The sequence below is a fragment of the Phoca vitulina genome, unplaced genomic scaffold, assembly GCF_004348235.1.
Source record: "Phoca vitulina isolate PV1807 unplaced genomic scaffold, GSC_HSeal_1.0 scaffold14, whole genome shotgun sequence".
In the NCBI taxonomy this organism is placed as follows: Eukaryota; Metazoa; Chordata; class Mammalia; order Carnivora; family Phocidae; genus Phoca; species Phoca vitulina.
The window spans coordinates 11345406-11373346 of record NW_022589717.1 but is presented as its reverse complement, the minus strand read 5'-3'; the positions used below and the strand labels follow the sequence as shown (position 1 = coordinate 11373346).

The following is a 27941-nucleotide window of genomic DNA, read 5'->3' as shown; positions in this document are numbered from 1 at the left end:
GATAAAATTAGTGATGCTTAGAAAAACTTACCCTGAAAATAAGACTAGAGTATTTTTCAAGTATTTGCCAAGACCACAGTCCAACTAGGTAAGTAGGTTGTGCTTCATGTACATCTTAAAAAGGGAGTTGAGAACTTTTCACTAGTGTGGTGATATGCCTACGGTCAGTTTACTCTTTTTTTTTTTTTCAAAATTATCTCAAAAGAGGGCTGGTAGTTAGCATGAAGTATAGGGTGGGAGGATATCATAATTAAAAATCCTTTTGCATATTTCTAGAATGGCACAGAGCAGGCGACACTGAGATGACCTGATCTGAGTATGTTGATCTATGCAGAAGATACTGTATCCTTCTACTGCATGAGGATGCATGAAGCTATGTATGCTCACTAATAATGAACCTGATCTGATGCCCTTTACGTTTTCAACCAAAGTTCTCATAATATTTCTATTTTCCCCCTGGATATCTCTCAAGAGTATTTCAATTGATTCCATTATTACGTACGTATTTAAATTAAGATACTGATCTTATTTTCACATCTATCTGTGATGAGTTCATGAGCCATAATCATTTTCCTATATAGTTGGCTTAGAGAACATTTATATAATCTAGTTTTAGGGTGAACAAAGCCGAAAGTCACCATGGCTGGACTATAGTAGGTGCTCAACAGTAAGTGGGTCACCCTGTTTTTGTCAGTAGCTTGGGAAGAGTTTTTCTTACCGTTCTAAACTGCCAGGGCACTATTTTATAATAAATAATAGTATTACAAATAATAGGACCTATCGAAAGCCTTCTGAAATTAGAAATTAATTGAAATATGAAAACCTTTAAAAGATTAATAAAGGGCATAGAATTAAAATTAAGCTCAAAGCAATATAATGTATCTTTTATAAACTACATTCAATGTTTTAAGGGGAAGATAATATTTCCCCATATTAGATATATTAGCACACCCTCTCTATAACCATTATGAAAACATAATTTCTATGAAGAATTCCTACAAAGCAAGCAATTTAAGTTCTCAAGGATTATGTCCCCAGATCCCAAGCTCAATATTAAATGTGAGAGATGAAAATTAAATTATTTAATGTCAAGTATTTCCCAAAAATAATTCTAAGTAAGCCTGCATTAAAAAAAATACCTTTCTCAGTAATTTCAATGAGTTAATATTTTGTTCTTATAATTTGAGAAATAATTATCTTCACACCATCCCATATATAATTAAAAAATATTGATTTCCCAAATCCTTAGCTTAATTCAAGTTCAAAGGAGTTAGAATTCATTCCAATCTATCAATAAAAGGCATTTCTACATGGTCTAATACCAAAAAAACCCTTTGCCTCTATATAATTAAGTATATTTAAATAATCACAAAATACTCCTGTATCTAATTCAAAGATTATTTCATCACCCTTGATTGATAAAAATAACTATCACCTTATAACATTGGTTGTGTATTTATGAAATCAGTGCCTTGACTGTGTCTTATTTCATCTTTTCATGACTATAAAATGGGCACTCAGTAGTAGCTACTAAAGTTATTAAATTTAGACTTAATGCTTAGCTAATACAATTTCCCATTTGATTATTTTTCTTTTCATTTTATTTTTCTTAAGTGTGTAATTAATTCATGCTTTCATGTTATCAAGCTAATGCTACATTTTAACTTACTCTCCAAAGTAACAAACCAAAATGTAATGATCATATACAGTGTGCTTGCTATATCTTCCAAAATAATTAAGAAAGCACCTATTACTACGAGGTTTAAAGAGTAGCCAACTTGGGGCGCCTGGGTGGCTCAGTCAGTTAAGGATCTGCCTTCCACTCAGGTCATGATCTCAGGGTCCTGGAACTGAGCTTCCTGCTTGCAGAGAGCCTGCTTCTCCCTCTCCTCCCTCCTTGTGCTCTCTCTCTCTCTCTCTCGCTATCTCTCTCTCTCTTTCTAAAATAAATAAATAAAATATTTTAAAAATAAAAGGAGTAGGCAACTTGACCTTGAATCATTATTAATCTTGGTTTCATTTTTTATTTAATTGTGAGCCATTTCACAGTAACTGACACGAAGGATTTTCCTTAAAATTCAGCAGAAGATAAAATGATACCACAAGTGGAAAATTCTTATTAAAAGAGAAATAAGCCAGCTCAACGAAGATTCAATATTTGACAAAGTCAGATATTTAAAATCTATAGTCATCTCTCTTCCTTTTATAAATTATTATTATATATAATATGGAGCCTTACACTTTTAAGTTGTAATGCATACTTTTAATAGACATGATCTATGTTATATATTGCATATCTATCTCTATCTCTATGTATATTTATAAATTTAATAGACGAATTTTATAGTCAGCTTTTGCCCTCTACACATGTCCCCACATTTCCTTCTAAAACTATGATTTCTTAATTTCTGGTACTGGATATTTAATCATCCGTTGCAATTCAATGTGTGAGGGGGACAAAAAAGGCTTTACAAAACCAATTTTTTTCCTTTAAAAGTCCCTAAGAAATATAAGAAGTCATCTACCACAGGAACAGGAAGGGAATGAAATTGATAAAAACCTAGGCTTTCTCACTTCCCTTTCCTTCATCCTCCAGTAAAACTGAGCCTCATCCCCTTCACTCCTTCAGCAGCCCCAGTGCTGGGAAATGCGTTCTGCAGGAAATACATCTCAGGGCTAGAAAGTGCCATTCCACCAAATCACAGCTGACATCTGCCTACGTTTGTAGTTTGTAAAGCTCTCTAGGTAAAGCGTTTCCATATCTCTAGGGAGCAAATACCAATGTCAGGGTCAGGATATTTCCCATAATGTGTAATTTACATCTCTCACGATGCAATATAGATCCATTTTCTCTTTTCTGCTCTCAATAAAGACAAATTAACTGATCCCTATCTTATCTGTGCAGTATTTGATTAAACACTTAACATTTGTTAATATTTATATATATAAATAATATATAAATATAAATTTATTTTATTTATATTAATATATATATATATATATATACACTCCCCTTTTCTTCTCAATTCACAGTCCCTCAATCCTTTTAAACTCTCTTCAGATATGCCATTTTCCAAAATGTTATTCTCTTTATTTTAGTAAGTCTCCCCTTAGCATCATGAATACCAATTTGCCACAATCCTCTAACTTAGACTCAAAGAAATGTGAAATACAGATATTTCAATTTTTCTACTCTTTCATTATAATCTGGTATTCAAATGAACATATTTAAATATTTGCTTCTATAAAACATCACTAAGTTAACAGATAATGTTTCCATCAATAAGAAAGATATAAAGACAGGCATTTCTGAAAGGCTAGACATGATAAGAATTCCAAAAATAGTAAGAACAATCATGTTCAAGGAGAATACATGCTAACTAACTTGTTTTTTTTAGTTCACACATTGGTGTATTTTAGGCTCTGCTGATTGCTTTCCCTATATTCTCAGAGAGAATATCTGGCTATTACATTTTAGTGAAACAAATACATTATCCTATTTCATTTATTCAAATTGTATAAAATTGAAAACCCAGAAAAATTAATTTTTGGTTAGAGGCCAGGACAATGGCACCCCGTGGGGTGGTAGTAGTTGGAAGAGGACAGAATACAGGACTTTTTGAGGTACTTTTTGAAGTCCTAGGACTTTTTTACTACTGGACATGGTACCCAGTTAATGTTGTGGTCACTGATTGCACAAGTGAGCTCACTTTGTGAAAATTTGGGTTATACTTTTGTGATTTTTGTACCTTTCTACGTGTATTTTATACTTTAATAAAACATTTAAAAATAAAAAACTAAAAATGGGTTGCTATGTATGGAGCTTATTTTAATCATGAATCAAATTAATTAAATATAAATAATATTAATAATATTTATGAGAAAATTATAAATAATAAATGTAAAAGTAAATAATATTTGAGAAAATTATGGAAATTTGAACAATAACTAGACAACCAATGATAGTAAGAACTTTCTTTAAAGAGGAATACTGTTCTTGTGGTAACGTTAAAAATAAACTTTATCTTGAATAAACATATGCTGAAATTTTAATGGATTAAGCAGTAGATACATTATACTTTAAACTGTGAAGATTGAAAAGACTATATGTGAACTTAATTTCATTTGCTTTAAAAATCTGGATTTGCTTTAAAAATCTGAGTGAAAAGACAGTGTTTTAATGTTGGATGAAACAAATATGGCTAAGAATTGATCATTGCTTAGGCTGGAGAACATGGAGAGTTTAGAACTACTCACTGTACTTTTGTATATGCTTGAAATTATCCACCATTTTTATCTTTAAAAGTATAATTTAGTAGAACTCTGTGAGTTCTATGTAATATTGTTTTCTAGTACCATTGTTCTTATCAAAAAGATTGAGATAACTCAAAAATCAAGATACATCTACCAAAACATACCTTGATTTCATGACCTTCAGTGTAATCATCTGATGAGTATTTCTCTGGCAAATAAACCTTAAACCCACACCATCGGTGACTAGCAAGGGGACTAGTTCTGGCATCGGATTTATTAACAGTGGGGCAGAAAGAGCACAATAAATTTATATTAATTTTTTCACAGGTCAGCCTCCAGATTTTCTATACATTTTCTTTTTTTTTAAAGATTTTATTTATTTATTTGAGAGAGAGAATGAGATAGAGAGAGCATGAGACGGGGGAGGGTCAGAGGGAGAAGCAGACTCCCCGCTGAGCAGGGAGCCCGATGTGGGACTCGATCCTGGGCAGTCGCTTAACCAACTGAGCCACCCAGGCGCCCCTCTGTACATTTTCTAAGAATGAAACAATAACAACAGTTAAACTGTAACATTCACCTTCATACCTATGGACCTATTCCTAACACTATTTTGATTAAAACTACATGGGAAATATTGTATCTCATATACACCAGCAAGTATATCCTATCAAGATAACTTATTATGTACACTTTATATACTGTTGCCATTGTTGACTCAGAACTTTCTACCATGTGTTGCACTTTGAGACAAAACCAATGATGTTTAGGGAGATCGAAAAGAATCCCTTCACCATGGCTATTTCTTTATCCAGGGTGATTCAAAATTTAACTCAAGAAATATACATTTGATACTGATTTTATTTATGTATTTCTCCTGGGCTTGGGTCTTTTTTCCTTCTTAAGACACTTTTTTGAAAATTAAAAAAAAAAAATATTTACAACTATGCTTTTTATGAATAATGCAGTCTTTATGCAACTTTCAGCTGAAATATCGTTACTGGTATAAATATGAACCTTAGACCACTTGATGACAAACTAACTCACTTTTCTAGTACATGTAAAATATACCATTAAATATCCAACACAGGTAATATTGGAATCTAGGGTAGGATTCTGTCTAATAGCAACATGAAAAGAGGAAAAAAGTCTTACTTATTACATTTTTACAAACAGTAACAATAATGTTTTCCTCAGAATACAGACATCTATTTCCTCTACAGTGTCACGATTAATTTTGCTATAATATGCAGTGTGATCTGGTCCTAAAAAAGTACAATCAGTACCTTAAAAAATAAAGAAACAGACCAAAATTGATTATGTCACTTATCTGTTTCTCAAAAAACACTATATTCTCAGGTTTAATAGCTTCTGATGATGAAGTAGCCATTAGTTAAATAATCACGCTCTGTTTCTCCTCTGGTAATTGACAGATATAATTAAAAATTAAATTAAATTAAAAATATAATGCTTCTATATGGGATATGTATATGCACAAATGTATCCATACAACAGAATCATGAAATAGAACACAGAAAATATGTTTACAATCACTTGTTGAATTCAATGACTTAAAAGCTGTCATTGATAATTTTTTTTGTCGCTGATAATTTAATAACACTCGACTGTACAGATTATGGAAATTTTGTTGAAATTAAGTTCACATATAGTCTTTTCAATCTTCACAGTTTAAAGAAAGTTATCTCTAAGAGAAAGAAAATTGTATGTGCCTAGGTAGTACAAACATATTGTCATATAATGTATCGATGAAAGATTCAGAAATAAAACCCTGATTTTCATCTGTGAAAATTTCTAGCTTATAATTTGTCCTTATCCATATCCTTTTGTATGTAATTACATTTGGGATTCAATGTTTTCAAATCCTCCATACTCTCCTCACTTAAATTGATGTAGGTGATTAGGGGCCACTAATGCAGTAATCAGGAAGTCTTATTGGATCTTGATATAGAAATTCCAAGATTTTTATTATACTTTGGGAAACATTAAATTGACTCCCATTATGCTGAGCTTAGTCCTAATTTGATAGTATTTCTTAATCTTGAACAATGAACCTCATAGTCCAAAAGAGTTTCCAAGCTATAGTGTCTAAATGATGATATCTAATTCCTATTAAAAGGACTTTAAAAGACGCAGACTCACCCAAAAAACGTCTGGCACATTGAGTATTGAATAATGTTTAATGATATTTATAAGCAATTGAATTTGTATGTTCCAGACTTCTTTACAATATCTTTATAACTTAATGCATTTAAATTTTGACCCACACATCTTCAGTATGATGAGGCAGGAAAAATTCCCAAGTAGATAATCCTTTTCATTGAATAATCCTATTTATATTTTAATTGATAATCTTCCTTTGTTAGGCTCACATGACGGACAAGTGCTTATATGGATTTACTTCCAATGTACAAAATAAGAAAGAGGATGGAAATGATCTGTAATATAAAATGAGGTATATAAATAATATTAATATGCTAAATGGTAGCTCAATAAAATGCAAAGTATGCACAAAATAAACTGCTTCTACAGGGTAGATGGAGACTCATATACTAAGGAGTGCAAAATATTGAATAAAGATATAAATTACTTTTATCAATTAAGTCTTTTCTATATACCCTTAAATATATGTTTTTATTTAGCTATGTATCTGTCAGTTCAAAAATATAATTAGTAACATGCAAATGAATAATTCCTACATGGGAATTATATAAGAAAAATAAGTGACTATACTAGGTGAATATTTATACCTATTAGCTTTACAAAGAAGTGAAAGATAAGACCTAAACTATGAAAGCTGCTAGTAAATAAAATATGTCAAGGAAAGATTATCTCAAAGATCTGGTAAGAAAGAGGAGTATTTAAAATTCTAGGAGAGTTAACAAGTATGAAACAAATTTAACACCTTTTTAGAATATAAGTTCTTAGATTGAATCAAAAGGTGTTTAAAGTCTCGAAGTATTGAAAAACTCCACCATATTTTACAAAGCACCTTGTTTATGGGCATATCAATATTTTGAATGAGTTCACGATCTCCTTCCCCTTATAAAAACTTTGTAGGTAATAGCACGAGAGAAGTATAACTAATTTAAAATATATTTTAAAAATTTGAAGAAAAGAAAGTTTGCCTAGGGATTAAAAAAAAAAACAAAAAAACCTGTGTGCAGACGCGTGTGTAAATGAAAGAATAACGACTGCATTAAAGATTATTTGGGTACTTTAAAAACACTCATTCAGCCATTCATTCATTTTTTATCATACAATTATTTAGCATTTATAATATGCATAGCTGGGTAATGAGTCTAAATACGCCAAGAGAGTACTGTATACTAACCAGTTCCAATGCACCCAAGGGCACAAATTTTAAATGACATGTCATAAGTCACTGAGAAGCACTGATGTCTGAATAAGTGAAAAACAAATTGCCTACAGAAATTGCCAGATGTATAGATGTAAAATGAACGTTCACCTCAGAAGGATTTTTATAGCTTTCACTTGAAGTCATTAATTGAGGTAGACCATTACTGAACAACTACAGAAGAAATAAGATAATATGATTATATCTCAGTTATCTGGAGTTACAGGAAGTTTCCAGGCAGCTGCTGCACCAGCTAACTGGAGTAATGATACAAATTGTGAATAGATTATCATTTTTCAAAGAAGTAAAATATCATAAAATTCAGTGAACATTAAATCTAACAGTAGATATACAGAGAATATGACCTGGGATTGGTTGGGTTTTTTTCTGGCCCTGAGTTATCATTTATTTCCTGCTCACAGAGCTGAGGTGAGTAAACTATTTTGATTATGAGAAATCAATTCTTAATTACTAAACAAAGGAATTTAACGAAAAACAGAAGGACTGGTGTTATTCAAAGACCAGAGATTTGTCACAAAGGTTTAAACTAAAAAAGTGAGAAAGTTAGGTTCACAAATCTAGAGCTATTCTTATAAAGAAGAGAGAGAGAAGCAAAAGTCTCAGAAATAGGATATTATAAGAAAGTAACACAACTTGGAGAAAAAGGGAATGGAAATTAACATATGTACTTGGAAAAAAATATCCTGAAAAAAAATGTCCATTCATTTAGTGGTGTATAGACCTATGAGAGAAATGTTTAAAAGGCCATGTATAATAATGCTTATTTATGGACTTTATTATTTGATAAATGGATGTTATGTTTATGACATTACAGGAATATAGAAATCCCAGAGAAAACATATACAAGGATTCATAAATACGAGAGTAATGTGTACCAATAAGAAAAGTGGTTTTATTTTGAATCTTATGTATGTTCTTACCACACTACTGAGTTCAACAAATTACGAAAACTCACAGAAGGCAGATTGAGATAATGAAGGGATGGAGAGATGTGTCTAAACAAAACATGCTCTACAATTTTAATCAACTGAAAACTTGAAGTGCACCATAGAAATAACATAGATGCCCAAAAGAATTTTCTCAAAATGAGGTTTACTGGAAAAAGTCTAGGTAAAGTGTCAGCAACTTTTCAAATGGAATGTTTCAAAGTTCTGACATCTTTTCTTGTGTTAAGATTGAGTTAAATTGAAGTTTCAAAATGACTCAAAAAGTAGGCAAAATAAAATTAGGTAAGGAGAAAACTAGCAATTTTTTGCACACATGGACTAGTCTAAATGTTGTGTAATGTGAAAGAGGGATGGACTGTGACACTTCAATAAATGGTTCCCTACAGTCCTATGAGTCTAGAAAATTTCATGGATTTAGGGTTTAAAAAATTCTAATGTCAATGTATTTTTTTCATTTCATTCAGTATAATTTATTATTGTATGACCCTTTAAATAAATGAAAGAAAGATTTTCACAAATATATTTTAGATGAAATTTCATTGGTTATTTGTTTTTTGACTATTGTCAATTTTTAGGCACTGATTATGTTTATTGACAAGAAAGCAGTGATGCGGGTGGGAGGGATGGGGTGGCTGGGTGATAGACGTTGGGGAAGGTATGTGCTATGGTTAGCACTGTGAGTTGTGTAAGACTGATGAATCACAGCCCTGTACCTCTGAAACAAATAATACATTATATGCTAAAAAAAAAAAATAGTAGGAAGGGAAAAATGAAGCGGGGGAGGAATAGGAGGGGGAGATGAACCATGAGAGACGATGGACTCTGAGAAACACACTGAGGGTTCTAGAGGGGAAGGGGGTGGGAGGATGGGTTAGCCTGGTGATGGGTATTAAAGAGGGCACGTATTGAATGGAGCACTGGGTGCTATATGCCAACAATGAATCATGGAACACTACATCAAAAACTAATGATGCAATGTATGGTGATTAACATAACATAATAAAATAAAGTTTTAAAAAAAAGAAAAAAAAAGAAATCAATGAGTTTCCAAAGAATGAATCCTTACATCTTTACTACTGTACGGCTTATGCTGATTCGAACCAAAAGATAAGCTTATTTGCTGACAAAAGTCACAAGCAATGATATTTAAAATGTGAAGCCGAAATCATAAGTAAGTATGACTGCAAAAGTAATATTTAAGATATTGTTTTAACTATTGGGTTTTTCTAAATTATCTTAATAATATAGCTTTTATCAATTATATTCTTAAACATAAATTATTTTTATGCTACTTAGTTGCTGAGGCTATCCAGATTGTTTTCTGTATAACGTTTTGTCATTTGAAAGACTGTTATTTTAAATAAGAGGTCTATAATACTAAAGAAATTCTTGAATTCTTCACGATAAAATGTGGTATTATTTTTAAACTCCAGGTAATAATTTTTTTCATGTTTCATTTTAATAAGTGTCAAAAACAGTGATTAATTTTTATTAAAAGTTAAGGTGATATTTTCTTTATTTCTCTGAAAAAGGTAAATTTATTTATGCTAAAATTCATTAGTATTTTAAGATAAATCTAAACATTGAGTTTTGAACACGACCATATTCTGCATGTTTAAATTTATTTCTTCAGTCTTTCAGTGTATTCCTTTGGTATTTATCAGGGCATTAACAAACTACAGTATTATAACAAAAATAAGAACAAGCATGCTCATAAAGTACTCATGACTAATGAGTTTGAATAGACGTTTTCAAAATTATTACCGATTTAAAAAATAACTTCCATTTCACTAAATACACCATCCATACTCTTCATGGATCTTTTCTTACACATTGAAAAAAAAGGAAATATAGTTGTATTTGGGCATACAAAAAGAAACACAAACTACTTGTTTTTTAACATGTGCATACAAGTACTTTTGTGTAGAAGTTAGTTTCTTGCGATTTTTAATTTTAAATTTAGCAATCAAAAGTATAGAAATGGGAAGTTCTTGGGTATAGACAATGATTTCATCTGTATTATTAAGCATATTATTATTTCCTGATCATTTTATAAATGACAGTGGTAGCTTCATTAGGCCTTATTTTTAGAGCTCTACAAAAATAAATATACAACTACTTTCTTAACATTAAATAAACATTATGTTCACCAAAGAACTAAATGCATGTTCAGCAAAAGAAAATTACTACCCCAATAATTATTTAAACATTCTGATTAAAAACAAGTTATAGGTGCCAAGTTTTTAGTTTAATTATGTAAGTGACATGCTTTTCAATTTAGAAGATGAGAATATTTCCATTCCTGAAGATAAATAGTACAAGTATTAACAACCATCATCAGGTGAATTTGGAGGGCAAAATGGTCAGTGGTGTTTTTAATTTTTAGTTTATACTATCAAATTAACTGTAAAATTGCCTATGTCTATTAAATCAGAACCATGATGTAATTTTAAAGATAACTGTGTGAGTCTAAGATAACATTAAACACTAAAAGTTGAAGTTCTATGAAGAGCTAAGGATGGTATAAGTAAAAACAACAAAATACTTATATTTGGGCTTATTTTTCAACCAGGTCACACTTCATCCCAAACCCTAAAGTTTGAGTGGTGTGAGCTGGCTAACACAGGAAAAAAAAAATAGTTTTTAAAAACTAATTTATTCTACCATATCTGAGTAATAAACAAACAAATCTTAATTTTCTTAATTAAATAACATATGCATTCTTTGATTTCTAGCAACACACATAATTATTTTAGGCTATTTTAAATCACTCATATGTGCAGATATGTGAGCTAAACTTTAGGACTTTAGCATCCAAATTTCATCATAGTTATTATGTTAGGCATTTCAATACTTCCCTTAAGTATATGTGCTCTCCTTGTATTTATTAACTTCAAAAGATAAAGCAAAACAAATATCAATAGCTAATAGACAGGAGCAATTATTTGGTTCTGAAAAGCTAAAATACTACATCATGCGTGGGGTAATGGTATTTCCAAGTAATTTGAAAAGTTGAAGGCAATCCTTCATAAAACAGTTTAATCACTGTTGCCATCACAATGTATATATCCAATGGCAGATCCATTCCTTTATTCATAGGACACTTGTTGACTCGTATTATCAATGTCTAGAGTAGTAGTCTTGTCCTCAATGCATTCAATCCATGCCTTTCATATTTACATTCATAAGAGCTAAAAAATATGTTCTTCTAGCTTTTTTTCTTTCCTTTCAGTACTTTTTCCTATTTCCCTCCTATTCCATAAATCATAAAAGAAATGATACATCTGCATTCTGCTCATTTTTGTTCCTAGCTTATGATTCCATATATACTGGATTTCCTATACAAGATAAAAGTCATCTTTTGACTGAGATTTTAATGAGTTTCCTTCTCATCAAATACTAGTTTATATGGTTTGACCAAACTATTGAATTGTCAGCGGTATTTACCCATTAACTAAAAGGAAAAGATAACTATGTAGCAGAGAATATAATTTCATCACCAAGATCCTCAAAGGAAATACACTACAGAATCTCTAAGCATTTTTATTTTCACAGTGGTTGTATAAAATAATCCACTTACAGAATGTGGTCCCGATATTGAAAGAGCTGAGTACAATTTTCAATGTCTCCATGTTAGAAGAACATATTATTTTAAGTAAATGAAGAATATTGCTTTATTTATATGCTTCCATCACATAGTTCCTCTGATTCTGGTCAGAGACTTACTCCATATGAACATATTACTAAATTGCGTTGAATGGTCAAAGTAATGGCTGCACTGATTTCCTAATTTAGCCTAAAATGTTTAATGTCACTATGGAAAAAGGATGAGTATGCGATAATGCTGGCATCAATAAAAAAATGAAATCTCCCAGTGACTCAAGTGTCAAGAGATGCTTTTCCATCTTAATTAAGCCCTTCAAAACACATGGAAATCAAGTCAGCAAGAGATCAATATTCAAAGGAAATACGAAGCACATTTGAAAAATGTTTTCAGCATCAAAAGTTACGTTTGATTGTTGTCAACAACCATGTCCTAACACAGGAACCTGTCTTCCTGTTGAGTATATTCATTTTTCCATAGTAAAGTACTGCCTGCATCCGAGAGTCACTTTTACCTTTGTTTCAGAAAACACCTTGAACTCTATTTTTACTAAGAAGAATGGCATGTTGAACTTATTCCCTCAAAGGGAATACTTTGATAAAGCCTTTTATGTAATACTTACTCAAATATGGTGGTTTGTAAGGCGCTCGTGTATTAGACAGCAGTCCATCCAGCTCCTTCCTCTCCAGAGTGTTGTGAAGGGCCTTCTCTTTGCCAAAGGTGGAGAAAGACCTCTCCGCCCCAGGCTGGGCTTCTGGAGTTTCAAACACCTCAGTGTCTGGAACAGAGTCCATGCCAGGAACATGCAGATTGCTGCGATAATCAGCAGCCTGGCGTCCATCAGCAGGGACAAAAGAAGGCATCCAGCACCGATCTGAGTGGCCCAGGGCTTTGCATTCCTCAGTGCAGTTGGAGAAGAGATCCATGCCTGTAAGCAGAAAAAAAAGAGAAACTACAGGTTCAGGTTTCGCTAATGTGAGAGATTACAGGTGGCATAAAGAGTGCTGGGTGAATGTGCTTTGCCAAAGTTTTCTTGCCTTAACCTCACAGGAACCAAAAATGTCTTTGTACTATTTTCCAAAGGGTTAGACTTCTAGCAAAGAGGACCCTGAGGAAGATGTTTCTAATATTCTCAGAGTATTGGGAAAAAATTCTGGCTCTAAATTATTTAAATAACTAGGGAATGGTGAGTAGAAAAAGAATGAATATTTAAAAAAATCTCTGGTGAAATTCATAATAGAGACAAATGCAAAGTGTAAAGCCTTTATAACCCGTAATCTCTAATGATGATAAGGCATCCAACATTTTTTTTTTTTTCCTTAGAGACAAAAACATTAGAACTATGTGAAGCACAAATGATGGTATTTAGATCATGAAATCTGGACATGAAACAAAAAGTGAAGTTCAACAGAAATACGGCACACATATTGATAAACCAATAAATAACAAGAATGAAACATTTCTTGAGTGGTCAAGAGCATGCTTTCTCGGGTTCTCAGAAAATGACCCTAAAATGTATATGTCAATGACATTCTGGTAGCCCATATTACTACAAACCACTTATCATTTACCACTGCAGACAAACCAAAAACAAATGACTGTAATTAGTGAAACCAAGGTAATCGAGTGTAATGTGAGTCAGCTGCAGATACTATTGACAAATACCTTATTACTTGTTCCATATTGGAAAACACTTGTCCTAGTCAACACAGAACTGTTTCCCTATTAATCCGAGAATACGAAGATTTCAAATGACATCTTCAAGTTTTGTTGTCTCCCACAGATTGACAAGACTATTCAACATTATCTGATTATGACTCAAGAAAGTTTAGTTTCTTAAGCAAAGCATAACAATTTTTGAGCATTATAGAAGACTTTTTGATATTCATTTTGATAACTACCCCTACTCAGAAAAACAAGCACATAAACCCAAATCACATTTTAGTATTTTTCTAAACATACTAACACATTTATTGTGCATGTTTTTAAACAGGATTAATTTAAAGTAATTTGAGTATGATTACTCTTATAAAAGAAACTCTCAAATGCATGAGTATGAATTTCTTTTTTTTAATCGACAGACTAATATTTATTTAATGAACCCATCTGATTGTTTCTTCTTATAAATACCATTCGTGATTTGAACTCCTGAGTCAGGTTTAGTTTATAAATTCCTGATGGCATTGTGTCACAAACTGCTTTACCTGTTTGTGTGTATATGTTAATATCTGCATATATAAAATACAGAAAATATTTTTTTCAGAGTATTAATCTTCTAGATTATCCACAAGTATTTTGGAGTTCAGAACAGTTAATTATGTAAATTATGTTTAAAGAAATAAAATGAAGCTTCTTATCATATATTAATCTCACTTTATGACTTTTTTATTTTAAATTAAACTATGTATAATGCCAAGTCTGACTTCGATTATAATGTTCCATTGATAATTGTCATGCATAAGCCTGGAAATAAATTACTGATCAGTGAACTGTTGAGGAACTTAAACGTGAGCTGAAACCAGGATAAGGAACCAGACTAAGAAAGCATGTAAAACATGTCAGTGTTTTTCTAGACACCAGAATAGCTCAGTTTTTTTATCCTATTTCTTCAAGGAGATAAGTAGAAAGAAAAAGAATAAGGGAAGGAAAATGTCCCTGATACACAGTGACATACCAGGTAGGTAGAAGCTATAGAACCAGAGAGATTTATAGTTTTGTTTTGTTTTGTTTTGTTTTTAGATTTTATTAATTTAATAGAGAGAGACACATTGAGAGAGGAAACACAAGCAGGGGGAGGGGGAGAGGGAGAAGCAGGCTTCCCACTGAGCAGGGAACCTGATACGGGGCTCCCTTCCAGGACCCTGAGATCATGACCTGAGCCTAAGGCAGACACTTAATGACTGAGCCACACAGATGCCCCTGTATTTTGAATACTGTACTAGAAATGCTCCCTATTTGCAGTGTGATAGAGAAAAAAAAAAAAAGACTTGATAAATGAGACTACTGTTAAAATCAAATTATGATGACCAATCATTTGTTTGAAAATTAAATTCAAGGCATAAAATTTAAAGTTGGTGGAATTAATTCAAATATTAAGATTGAACTGCATTACTATACCCTAACAAAGATGGGTATATAATGCAAAATTTGGAATAAATGTAATTTTCCTCACATGACTGATAAATATCATTTTAAACACTACATGGGACCATTAATAATCTTTCACATCTTTTCGAGCACCTGTACCCAAGGACTCTCATATTTTTAAATATGATCATCTCTCTTATAGAAAAATTTTAATAAACTAGTCTTTCAACATTATTAAGATGCTGTTTGATTATGTTAGAAGGTACTTTCAATAGAACTTGTTTTTATATATAGTACATATTCAATTGTGCCCATTTTCTTCTCTTGAAGTTAATGGTTTTCTGGTTTTCGGCTTCTGTAGTTATTAGAGGTGAGTTAAAATTCCCTTAGATGATGTAATCAAGGTCTCATGAGTTGAGAACCTGTGCAGAAAATATGTCATGTGCATAACAAGAAAAATGAGAAATACGATAAAATTTTTGTTGGAAGAACAATTTTACTTGACAGAAGGAAGAAAACACTTAGAAATAATGTTCTTAATAAATTTATGAACTAGTCCTTTTAAAGTGTGATTCCCATAGTAATAACACACAGCTTTATATAACTAGAATGAGAGTTATGGTGTCACAAATTGTGCATGAATATAATTCACCAGTTTTACTGATAATGCAAGTGTACCGATTTCTCATGAGGAAAAAAAATATCAGACATAGAAACAAAATTAGAAGAAAAATAACAAATAGTACATCAATAAATTTCGAATCATTTGCCTTTTAGATATATAGTTTGAGAACCAGATAAATGATCCTATTACCATTCCTCACGTCAGGGAGTCACTAAAAGACTAACAGTATTTTACCTTTTTTCAATTATCTCCAGTCCCATTAAATATATTATTTAATCACCAAATAAGCAGAAGTATATTGAACTTTTGTTATGATAAATGACTACATGATATACAGGAATGCCAGGTATTATAGGGCAGGTGACATTTTAAAATGCATGCCTTTCACATTGCTCTTGGAAATTTTTAATAGCTCAAACTGAAAGCCCAAGAGAAAATAAATTTAACTTGATTTTTAGTTTTTCTTATTCAAATGTCCTTACTATAGAACCTGTGATATTTGTACCGCAGAAAAATACAGGCCAAACCTCAGTTTTGAAGTTTTGGTATTTTCTAAGAAATATCTGAACATATATATATATATATATATATATATATATATATATATATATATAATTTGAAATTTCTTCTCCTAGTTATTTATTTTTCCAACTTCTCAGAAATAATCTGTTCTACAAGGCATGACAGCTGACGTGATAGACTGCCTGTTATGCAAGGATATATTTAGAGAAGTTTTAAAATACATATTTTTAACCAGCAAGTAACTTGTTCCTTAGAGTCAGAGGCAGTGATATTACCACTGAGAACAAATTGTGATTTCAAAAATATTATAATTGTATTCAAGTTGTGTTGTTTTCTGATAAATGTAATAATATAAAATTATAGGTACATTTCTTCCTCATGCACCTTCATAAAAAATGCTTCACTTTTTATTCAGGCTTCATAAAAAATGTTTAATTTTTCATAATTTGATAAATTAACTTTAAAGAAAATCAATACTTAATTTTTGAAGAAATTTCCAATCCTCCTTTAACCACTTAGCACCAAAAAATGGAGAAAGATTAATTACAAGCACAAAAGTTGTTGTAATTTTTAGGAAAATATAGCTCATAGGCAGATATTTATCAACATGATTCACTCATGAAAAAATCAAAACATGTACATCAAAATTTCTCCCTACTTATTCAAAATGTTTTTCTCCAATTTCTCTAATATTTTGTCATATATTTTTCCAATTATAAATCTTTCTGTAACATCAATTTGTAGTTCAGATTTTCCCCAGAAACCTGAATAAGCTTTTGCAAACCATCATGAAAATTCAATTTATAAGTCCAGATGCTAATCTGCCAGTATCTAAATTCTTACTGGAGTTGGGAAAGGGAAATTTGTACTTATGATAAATCAAAAATTGTCTTGCTGATATTGTAGTAGTTGTGCAATGGCTGAACACATTTCATGATATACTTTATCTACTAGTTTGAAGATACTGACAATTCAAATCACTTTTTTTTTACGTATAGCCAAATTTTGACCACGTATCATGTATCAATCTCAATAATTAGTTAAAAAATAAACACACTTAGAAGCTAAGTTTCCTTGTAACTGAAAGAAAAATTTACAAGAAGGAGCGACTTAACAATTTTCAGGTAAACTATAACAAGTAACATTAACAGAATCACTTATTAGGGTTATCTTCTTCAGTATGTTCTTTACGAAGGCACAATTATTAAAAATGAACTGATAATTCCAGGAGTATGCATATTGCAAATATTTAATAAACGAGGCAAAAATTTCTTACAACTAAATACATCTCCTTAGACTACCTACAATAATGTTAAAATGTTTAAGAATACACAACTAAAATTTTTGTATCAGTATGGCAAATCAGAAAAAAAAAAGATCTTTTAATCTAACGATATACTAAACAAAATTGAAACTATTTTTTTTAAGTTCACTTTGAGTCTTTTTTTGGCTATTTAAGCTGTGATTAATCGGATCTTCCTCCTGTGATGGTTTATGCATATATTTACCACATTTCCCTGGACTTCTGCCATATCTAACCAATACATCAATAGTGCACTGAAAAAAACGGAAAGCACCTTGACAAGGCTATGGAAAGAAAATGCCACAGAGCAGTGGTCAAGCCGAAGAATTTCACACATGGAGCCAGGTGCAGTAGAAAACTGAAAAAGCTTATGTGATTCTCTGTGCAGCTGCCTCTGTGTTTAAAGCCCTTCTATGAGCAAGACTGGTGACGGCAAATGACTTAGAAAGGAGAAATGCAAGGGGGGTAGCGGAGAAAGAACAAAAAAGAAAACTATTCACAGAAGAATAAATAGAAGGCATATCTAAATAAATGAATACAAAGTAATGCTAACATAGAAAAAGAAATTGAGAATAAATAAAAAGTTAGGAAGTTTAAACAGGTGAAGCACTAAGCTCAATATTGTATATAATGTAATATGGAATGAGGTACAGACTGAAGGACAGAATTCAGGGTCTATGTGTTTCTAGTATTATTTTTCCTTGATAACCTGCTGTTCTCCCCCTAAAAATTGGCTGAGTAAGATTTGCTTATTGGTATTTTTTTTCCCATATCGTAAACCTGGAAATAGATGTGCTGTGAATAATATTTCCTAAATATTACAAAATTGGAAAGTCATCAATACCTGGCTTTACAAGAGAATAAAACAGATGTACTTATTCACCTGAAATGGGTTTAACTTTTAGGAAATATTATAGCTACTTGCTATGAAGTTTACGGTACACAACATCAGTACGAACTGGAGAAAGTCATTAAGTAAATGCATTTCAATTCTCTGTATTTAGGGCTTTATACCTAAAGAAGAAAACACTTCAAAGTCATTCTTACAATAAAATTAGACATATTAAATCTGATTGCAATTCAGCACACAAAGGTGAGATTACTTCTTAATACAAGTGTGTCATTACAATTCTGAAACAGCAATTACTGTGCTCAGTATGTTTCAGCTGCCCTAGAACTGCCAATGAAATACAAAAATAAATTCATTCTGTAATACTTTTCACATGTAAGAATGTAAAGATAGGGAAAAATTTTTGCCATTGATAAAGAAAAATACAAACTGCCTTGCTTTTTAAAAATGTTTTCCAGAACACAGTTTGGCATTTTAATTTTCCTTTTAATGCTTTGACATCTCAAATAATTCGAAAGAAACATTACCAAAAATGGCAACATTGAGTCCCTGAGAAATAAAATAGCTACTGGGAAGGCGCATTGATAAGAATCTATTCCCATCCATCTTCCAAATATAACACTTTTTGCAGATGTTTATTCGTTTCTTTTTCTTTGGTTAGGTTATTATAGCTCATTATGTCTGAGGGACTAAACTAATTGAAATGTTCATTGAGACTGGAGTGCTACAGAAAAAAACAAAGCAGGGGGTGGGGGAGTGGGAAATGAATAAAATGCACCCAAGGATACATGCAGCAGATACTATTTTAATATTAAACATTTTGTTTTAAAAGTTTTAAAAGGCTAACTTAAATTAGAAACCCTGAAAAATGAATAGGAATGAGCAATTCTAAACGTACAGCTTTTTAAAGATAACGATAAATCATATGCCATATATAGGCCAAAAATGAAAGGGACTTTGTACTCAAATATAAACTTCTGGCAAGATCTGGTTTGTTGTCAGGTTCCCAGACACTAAATAGATGCTCTGTTCACTTAGCGTGAAGGCCCGCAAGGGGCAGGGACCTCCGGGGATTCTTGGCAGTTCTCAAGTCTCATTAGGTCTGCATATTAATGACTTGCAGCAATATAAAGAGACCCTTGAGCAGCCTCTTTCTCCCCTCCTCCTGCCTGTGTTTCCCAAGGCTAAGGCAGCCTCAGACACCGCACACATTAGCCAAGTGAGAGGCTTGAGGTAACCACTGCTGCCAGGCTACCATGGGGCGGGTACTGCCCTTTGACACACTGCCTCGGCACCATTCAGAGGTCCACCAAGTGTGTTCAGGAATATGTGCTCTCTAGGACCAAGGTTACCTTGAAAATGAGGACTCTATCACTCTGTGGTTACATCATTAACCAAAATAAAGCTTAAAATCAAGTGAACAGAGTTGAATCTAGAGATGGCCCAATCATGGACATTTTTATAAGTTACGAAGTTTAATTTGCCTTTCCATTTCTTTACATGTCAGAAAAACACAAAACTCAATCAAAAAAGGAAAAGTAAAAAAAAAAAACAACAAAACAACAAGCACCCTTCTTAGTTGAATTGCAAATGAAGTAGAAAGAAAATCCAACCATTGTGAAATCATTTTCATTATTATAAGGTATATATTTCATTTTTAATAGTGTTTTCTTTAAGGATTAGTAAACAGAGTTATCAGCATCCTATAAAACTTAACAGTTAAATTTATATAGAAAAAAGTAAAATAAACAATGTAAAATATATGTATCACACTGCAACCCCATCAGTGTCTATTGCTAACCTCATATACAAATACACATGGGGTTCAATTGACAGGTCATGGACCCTATTGAAAATATGAGGAAACCTAAGGTGCTTGAGAAAATACACACTATCAAATGTTTATTAATGACTTGAAGCCTAAGAACCCAGCATTGGAAATCCTGCTTTCAGCCTATTCATGACTTTTAATCACCTTTCTTTCTCCCATTCAATACTCAGTGGCTTGCAAAATTCATTGCTCTCAAAAGGAAGAAATTTGGATTCTAGTTCCCAATCATCCACTTATTCTCTGTGACTTTGGGCAGGTCAATCAATTTCATTCATCTTCAGTTACCTCATCCATAAACAAGTCTAATAATACCTTAATTGACTGAAGAGTAAGACTGAGGCCTGGACCAGGTGAGAAAGCTATAGGTTTTTGTATGTAATATAATTGCACTAAAGAACATTATGTAAGGAAGATATAGCTCATATTCTATCATATTTCCCAATAAATCTCTAACCTTAACCAAAGGAACATTAGATTTTTATAATCATCTTTGAATATACAATTATCAACATAGGATGACACACCATTTTCCTGTGGACTTACCACCATTAAACCTACAGAAAATTCCCCAGGATATCATTCTTTCTAGATTGACATTTAACAACAACAACAAGAAACTATAAAAGTCAGCATTGCCCTTTGAACACACTTACCAGCTGACTGGCCGCGATTGGTGGCATCATGATCACTATCTCCCTGTTCACTGTCTCCATGACCACTGTCCTTAGAGCTTACTATGTCGGCTTCTTGGAAGGCAGAACTAGAAGTACAAAAACGTGAATATTAGAATAAAAAAGGCAAAGAAACACAGAAAACATTCTTCTGCCACCACATGGTCACCAATGGTGCTGCAGATTCATAGACCTCTGGGCTTTATTTCTGCAGAAAGCTAGTTTCGTCACCTTAAGCCTAATTCTTTAAAACCGAGCAGAGCAGTCATTTTGAGCCTTTAAGGTATGTCACTTTAGTCATTATTCTATGATTAGAGTTTTGTTTATGTGTATATCATTTTCATAAAAGAGAGTATTTATTCACGGGGAATAGGGAGACAGAAGCAGTGTGAGTATAAATTGACAAAATATTCAAATATATTCAGTAAGTTGTATATAGATAAACTATACCCATATTTTTAATATATTGTCTAGGAACCCCAGCATAATCAGTATTTATGTTCTGACCTAGCTGGAGATCTTATATTTTAATATTGGATAATACACCTAATTCCTAATTTTAGTAGGTAGGAAATTGTCCACACATCAAGCTAGGGGGAAAAAAAAAAAAAGAGTCCATACCTGTTAACTCGGCGAGGTCTGTCAACTAGATAGCTGAGCTCTGCTCGCTGGTGTTTAGTCTAGAAAAAAGATAAATAAATCAAGAGCATTTGAATGCTGAGGGCTTAACTAGTAGTCTTCTTTTGAGGTTAGGAATTGAGTTTCATTTAAGTACTGTGTACAGTTTTATGAATTTTCAAGCTATTCTAAGGCCTCACCCTAGTGATTGCTGGGTAAGGGAAGGGCAATATGCAGAGACACTTCAGTCTAGATTTTCAGTAAAGGTTAAAAAACATTGCAAAAATAAAAAAGCCAATTTTAAACGTGTGTGTGTGTGTGTGTGTGTGTGTGTGCTTAAGGAGAGATTGCAAATGACCTCATAGCTAGGGCTCATAAACTATTGTCCCTAATAGAGTCAACCTAGGTATACTCTGCAGTCTTTCTTTCAGCGGCCTAAAAAAGTGTTTAGGTGCATACTGGTTGACACAAGAAAAACAGCACGCTCAATAAGCAAAAAGTTTGGATATTTTATGGAATTATTTTGTTGTTTATTTTCAAAATGTGCTTAAGATACAAATGAGCTGTACAAATATTCATGAAAGTCAATTAATAATATCTAAGACTCAAATAAATAAAATAACCTGCCAAGAAAAGAATTCATAACCCCCCCCCCCAAACTTTTCCCCCTCCAAATACCCTCTGCATTCTCCTCCCCAACTCCACCATCCACACACCTTTTCTGGTCCAAACTTTCTTGTACATAAATCAACTCTGTTCTCCCCCTCCCTCCCTCCTTCCAACTTTGCCACTTCGCCATCTTTTAAAAAGAAATCGGAATTAACAAGCCAAATTCTTTGAGGAAGAAAGCCAGCAGTAGTGATTTATCAAGAACAGTGGCAAAAGGTGATTATTAGCTAAAAGATATATTTAAGGTAACAATTGTTTAAGCCTTTCGTTAGTTTACGCTTACAGGGATTTGTGCCAAAGCAACTTCATTCAAATTCACACTGTGTGGGCGTTGGGCTTCAAGAGCGTCTGTAAATGCTGTCCAGAGCAGAACTGAAGGCTTTTCTGCAACCCGAGTTCGGAGGAAAAGGATCTGATAACTTATTCACTAAAACATGCATTCGAGTTTAGACAACTGTGCGAAGTTAAACAATCTATAGCTTACTTTTACACGCGACTGAAAGCATCGATAAACAAAGCAAACAGAATTAACTTTATTAATGCCTGGGACAAACGCAAAGAGAAAAAGACCTTTGCCAGTACCAGAAAGTCCCTCCATCGCAATTCTCTCGCTCCCCCCGCGGACTTTTCCCTTTACCCTCAGATTTCTGAGAAGGGAAAGGACTGAGAAGGGGTTAGGATTTTAAAGGAAGGATGCCAGAGGGAAGAAGGAGGGTCCAAGGTGGCAAAGCACCAAGGGGAGGAAATGAAAGTAAATGTGGAGGGGTGGAGCGCAGAAAATTAGGGACAACACGAAGTTTAGGTTACATACGAAGGGGTGGGATAGCCTCCCCCCAATTCCTGCCCCCACAGAGATACAAATAAGTTAATATCCTAAATATAAATACACAGTGCACCAGAGATACAAGGGCCGGGCTAGAGGAGGCTTTCAGATGGAGGAGATGAGAGATGGTGGTCCTTTCGCTTCAGCCTTACCTCGTTGGACAAAATGCTTCCGTTGGAGATGATGTCGGGCTGCTGGTCTGTGTAGCCGGTGACGATGGCCCCACAGGGGTTGTGCTCAGTGTCCGTACTCCGTGAAGGGCTGCAGGGCTTAAGGAACATCAGGTCGGTCTTGGCGGACTCAGGGGTCAGGCAGACCTGGTAGCAGTAATTCTGGTTGTGGTGGTGGGAGCCGAAGCCCCCGGACTCCTCCACCGGCACTTGGGCCGGGTTACTGGGTACATTGGAGCTTTGCACCAGCATGATGTCCGACTTGCTGAGTTTCTTCTTGCGCGCCCGGGCTTGGCGGCCACAGCAGGTCGAGCCCCCGCTGCCACAGCAGCAGCAGCAGAGGCAGCAGTCGCTGGCTAGACACGTGTAGATGTTGAGCTTCTTCTCTTTTTGGCAACGCACGGCAAGCACGATCATGGCTAGCAGGAATATGAAGGACACCGAGCCCAGCGCAATGATGAGAATGAGGGTGAGGTCCAGCGAGGTCTCCCCGCCGCCGGAGCGGCTGGGGCGCTGATGCTCCCCTGGCCCCCCGCTACCGCCCCCGCCCCCACCCTGGGGCTCCACAGCTCCATCCACCAGCTGCACCACCAGTGTGGCAGTGGAGGACAGGGGCGGCTGCCCGTGGTCGCGCACCTCGATCACCAGCTCGTAAGGCCGCTGGGGGTCGCGCTTGGCCGGCACCCGACGCGCAGTGCGGAGTTCCCCGGTGCGCCAGTCCATGCGGAAGAGGTTCATTTCGTTGCCCCGCACAATGCTGTAGGTGAGCCGGGCGTTCTCGCCGTCGTCTGCGTCCACTGCCGCCACGCGCGTCAGCAGGTAACCCGGCTCCGCCGACCTGGGCAGCACCTCGCGCGCTGGAGTCCCGTTGCGCCCAGGCAGGGGCGCCACGATGGCAGGGGCGTTGTCGTTCTGATCCACGATGAGGATGTTGACGGTGGCGTTACCAGCCAGAGCCTGGGGGCTGCCGGCGTCCCGAGCTTCCACTTGGAAGCTGAAGTCCTTGAGCTGCTCGTAGTCGAAGGAACGCAGGGCGTACAAGTAGCCGTTCTCAGAGTTGATGGACACGTAAGTGAAGACACTCATGCCCTGGATCTGGCACTCGAGGATAGAGTAGGCTAGCTGGGCGTTGGCGCCCTCATCGCGGTCTGTGGCGCTCACCGCGTAGATGTACGCGCCCGGCACGTTGTTCTCGGTCACATACACGTCGTAGACGGGCTGGCTAAACCGCGGTGCGTTGTCGTTCACATCTGACACTTGTACCTGGATCGACTTACTGGTGGAGAGCGCCGGCTCACCCCTGTCCCGAGCCACCACTGTTAGGGTGTAGGAGTCTCCAGCCTCTCGGTCCAGGGGGGCCTCGGTCACGATGGTATAGTAGTTCTTGAAGGAAGACTTGAGGCGGAACGGCACATCCCCCAACAACTCGCACTGCACCTGCCCATTTTCCTCTGAGTCGCGGTCGGTCACGCTAAACAGGGCCACCACTGTACCGGGCGCCGCGCCCTCGCTCACCGCCTCCTTTACCGTGCTGAAGCTGATCTCTGGAGCGTTGTCGTTAGCATCCAGTACTCGCACTAGCACCTTGCAGTGCGCGGGCACCGCGTTGGGGCCCAAGTCCTTGGCTTGTACGTATACTTGGTACACTGGGCTCTCTTCATAGTCTAGCTCGCCGCTCACCTCCAGTCGGCCGGTGCGCGGGGAGAGTCCAAAGAGCTCCCGCGCCCTGGGAGAAATGTGGCTGCTGAAGGAATACACGACTTCGCCATTCTGTCCCTCATCTGGGTCTGTGGCGTTGAGCTGGATTACAAGCGTGCCCGGTGGCGAGTTCTCTGGTAGGGACACAGTGTAGACGGGTTGGTCGAAGGCGGGGACATTGTCGTTGGAGTCCAGCACTCGGATGGTGAGTAGGGCAGTGCCGGTGCGCTGCTGTTGGGGTGGTAGGCCCCCTCCCCCGCCGCCTCCCCCTCCTTCTCCTCCTCCTCCCCCTCCTCCCCCGTCCACCGCGGTCAGCACGTAGCGGTGCACCGCTTGCTGCTCTCGGTCCAGGGGCTTCTCCAGCACCAGCTCGGCGAATCGGTTGCCATCCCCCTGGGTCTGCACGTCCAGGGAGAAGTAGCTGTTGGGGGTTATCTCGTAGTCGCGCAAGGAGTTGGTGCCCACGTCTGGGTCGAAAGCGCTCTCCAGGGGGAAGCGGGTGCCCGGCGTAGCGCTCTCAGAGATCTCCACTGTCAGGTCCGGCTCCGGGAAGGAGGGGGGGTTGTCATTGATGTCCAGCACTTCAATCTCCACCCGGAACAGCTCGAGGGGGTTCTCCAGGAAGACCTCCAGGTGCAGGACGCAGGAGGGGCTCTGCTTGCAGATTTGCTCGCGGTCGATCTTCTCATTCACGTACAGCACCCCGGTCTCCAGGTTGAGGTCCAAGTAAGGGGTCCGCGAGTTGGGCACCGTTTGAAACCTGCGAGCTGAAAGTTTTGTAATGTCCAAGCCCAGATCTTCAGCGATATTCCCCACAAAAGTGCCATGTTCCTGCTCCTCCTGCACTGTGTAGTGAAGCTGGGAAAAGACTCCTTCCACCATCCAGAGCAAGGCAAAGAATAATAGCACAATCATCTCCAAAGGGAAAGGAAGCAGCTTCCCGCAGCCAGCCAGCCACCCAATCTCCTCCCCCACCACCACGAAAAAAAAAAATCTTAAAAAAAAAATACAAATAAAAGTGCGCTATGTGGGGGGCTCCTGTGGTTTTCTGTCCTTAAAAATCTATTCCTTTTGCTTCATTTTAGGGCTTCCCCCAATTCAGCCTCATTTTTTCAATCTTAGCGCAGGAAGGGTGACAGGCGTCCCCTTTCCTCATCTGTAATCTTCCCACTGACCAATTAATAAAATAATAATACAATAGTCAGCGTCCTTTATTCCTACAGTCTTGGCGCAACGCGGCGCTGGCAAATCCCAAGGAGGAAATTTCGGTATTTCAAGACTGTCCTCGGTTTGTCTTCTTGCTGATGGGAGGAGAAGGAGGAGGAGGAAAAGGAGGAGGAGGAGGAGGAGGAGGAGAGGGTGGAAGAGGAGGAGGAAGATGAAGAGGAAGAGGAGAAGGAAGAGGAGACGCTGCTGGCACCGTTGAACATGCCTCAATGTCAACGGCTGGCAAATGCAAAAGGGCTTAAAAACAGCAAGAGAATTTTGTGCCGGAAAAACATAGAACGGCTCTGCAGCATAAAACTTTCATTCTCTTCATTTCTCCGGATGGATGTTCTTGGCATTTTCTCCTCTTTCGCTCTATTTGTATATTTTGGCTTTCATAGTTTTGTCTCTCTCTGTCCTCATCTCCACCATCATTTGCCTCTCTATAAGTGTGATGAGCAGTTTCTTTCCAGCTGTTTTCTTCCCAAGCCTCTTTCCCTCTAACCTGTCTCTCTTCCTTCCAGTCTTTCCCTCCTCCTGCTTCAGCCCTAGAGCCTGTGATCTCGGCTGGCAGTTTCTGAGCTCCGAGCGCTCCGCTTTTCTGTTTTTGCGCAGCGCCCTCATTCTGCCAACCAGTAACTGAAGAGCACCACCCACCGAGCCACCGCTAATTGGCCAATCTGGCTGTCAAGCATGTGCGTCACTCGGCAGCCGGGAGGGGCGGGATGGAACTCGCGACCGGGCGGGCGGCCGGGGTGAGTGTGAGTGTGAGAGTGAGAACAGCCCGGCAGGTCCCGAGGCGCTAGCTGGGGACTCTGCTGCGGAAAGTTCCCAGTCCCCAGCCGCAGGTAATGGAGAGGGAATAGAGAGGTTCCCCTGTTTGCATCAGCAAATGCGAAAACATAATAGCAACAGCAGCGGTATCCTCTCTCCGGAGCGGGGTTTCCAATGACGCCTAACATTCTTTTTTCTTTAAGGTATTTTCCTTTACTACTGATCGTGGAAATAAATCACCGGGAAGGGGAAAAGTTGCAGAGGGGCCACTAACTGCAGGGGTTACCTAATTAAGGGGCTCTGGCAGAGATTGGCTGGACATTTTTTTTTTTTTTTAAAGAGATATAATATGGATTGGGTAAAACTAAGCGTGAGGGTCTGAAGGGGCTGTGTGGAAAGGAGTGAAGCAGTTGGAGTGTGGGGCGGAGGTAGGTCCTGAAAAGCCGAGGGATTCACGCCAAGAGATGTGGGCTGGCAGCTACTATAGATGTGCAGACGCGTTAGACTTGTCTCTTCCCTTCCTCGGTGTATATCCACGACATTCTTACCAAATAGATTAATTCCCTTGGGGACCTAGTTCGAACTGCGAGCGCTTTGATCAATGACTGAAGAGTTTCATTTGAGCACTGCCTTCAAGCACGCCAGCCTAACGCCCGACTCGCTGGCATCGGAGCATCGCTGGGCGCTGCAAGGCGCCCCGGATATCCCTGCGCCTCGCCCGGCCAAGTGCTACGCTGCGGCGGCGCGCTCAGGCTATTTTCTGCTTTTCCTGACATTTGGAGATCCCCCTCCCCGCCCCCATGCTAAACCGAGGCACCGATTGTTGCCCAGTTTGAGGCAAGACCGCCGGATGAGAACAGCAGGGCGGCTGAGAACACGGGCAGGGGTGAGGATG

The 27941-nt window shown here is 36.7% G+C and overlaps 1 protein-coding gene across 3 annotated transcripts in view; it reads right to left on the bottom strand.

The window, feature by feature from the left end:
• Positions 1–27039, bottom strand: part of PCDH10 (protocadherin 10) — a 60889-nt gene extending 33850 nt beyond the window's left edge. For 2 of the 3 annotated variants that reach the window (XM_032412852.1, XM_032412854.1), the window contains exons 1-4: positions 23351–27039; positions 21710–21768; positions 21071–21177; positions 12822–13127 (exon numbers count right to left, since the gene is read on the bottom strand). In XM_032412852.1, coding sequence (XP_032268743.1) covers positions 12822–13127; positions 21071–21177; positions 21710–21768; positions 23351–25981 — 3103 coding nt within the window. In that variant the 5' untranslated portion in view covers positions 25982–27039. Of the gene's footprint in view, positions 1–4777; positions 6708–12821; positions 13128–21070; positions 21178–21709; positions 21769–23350 lie in introns of those variants that run through there. The other variant, XM_032412853.1, reaches the window with a different exon arrangement.
• Positions 27040–27941: the final 902 nt, after the last annotated feature.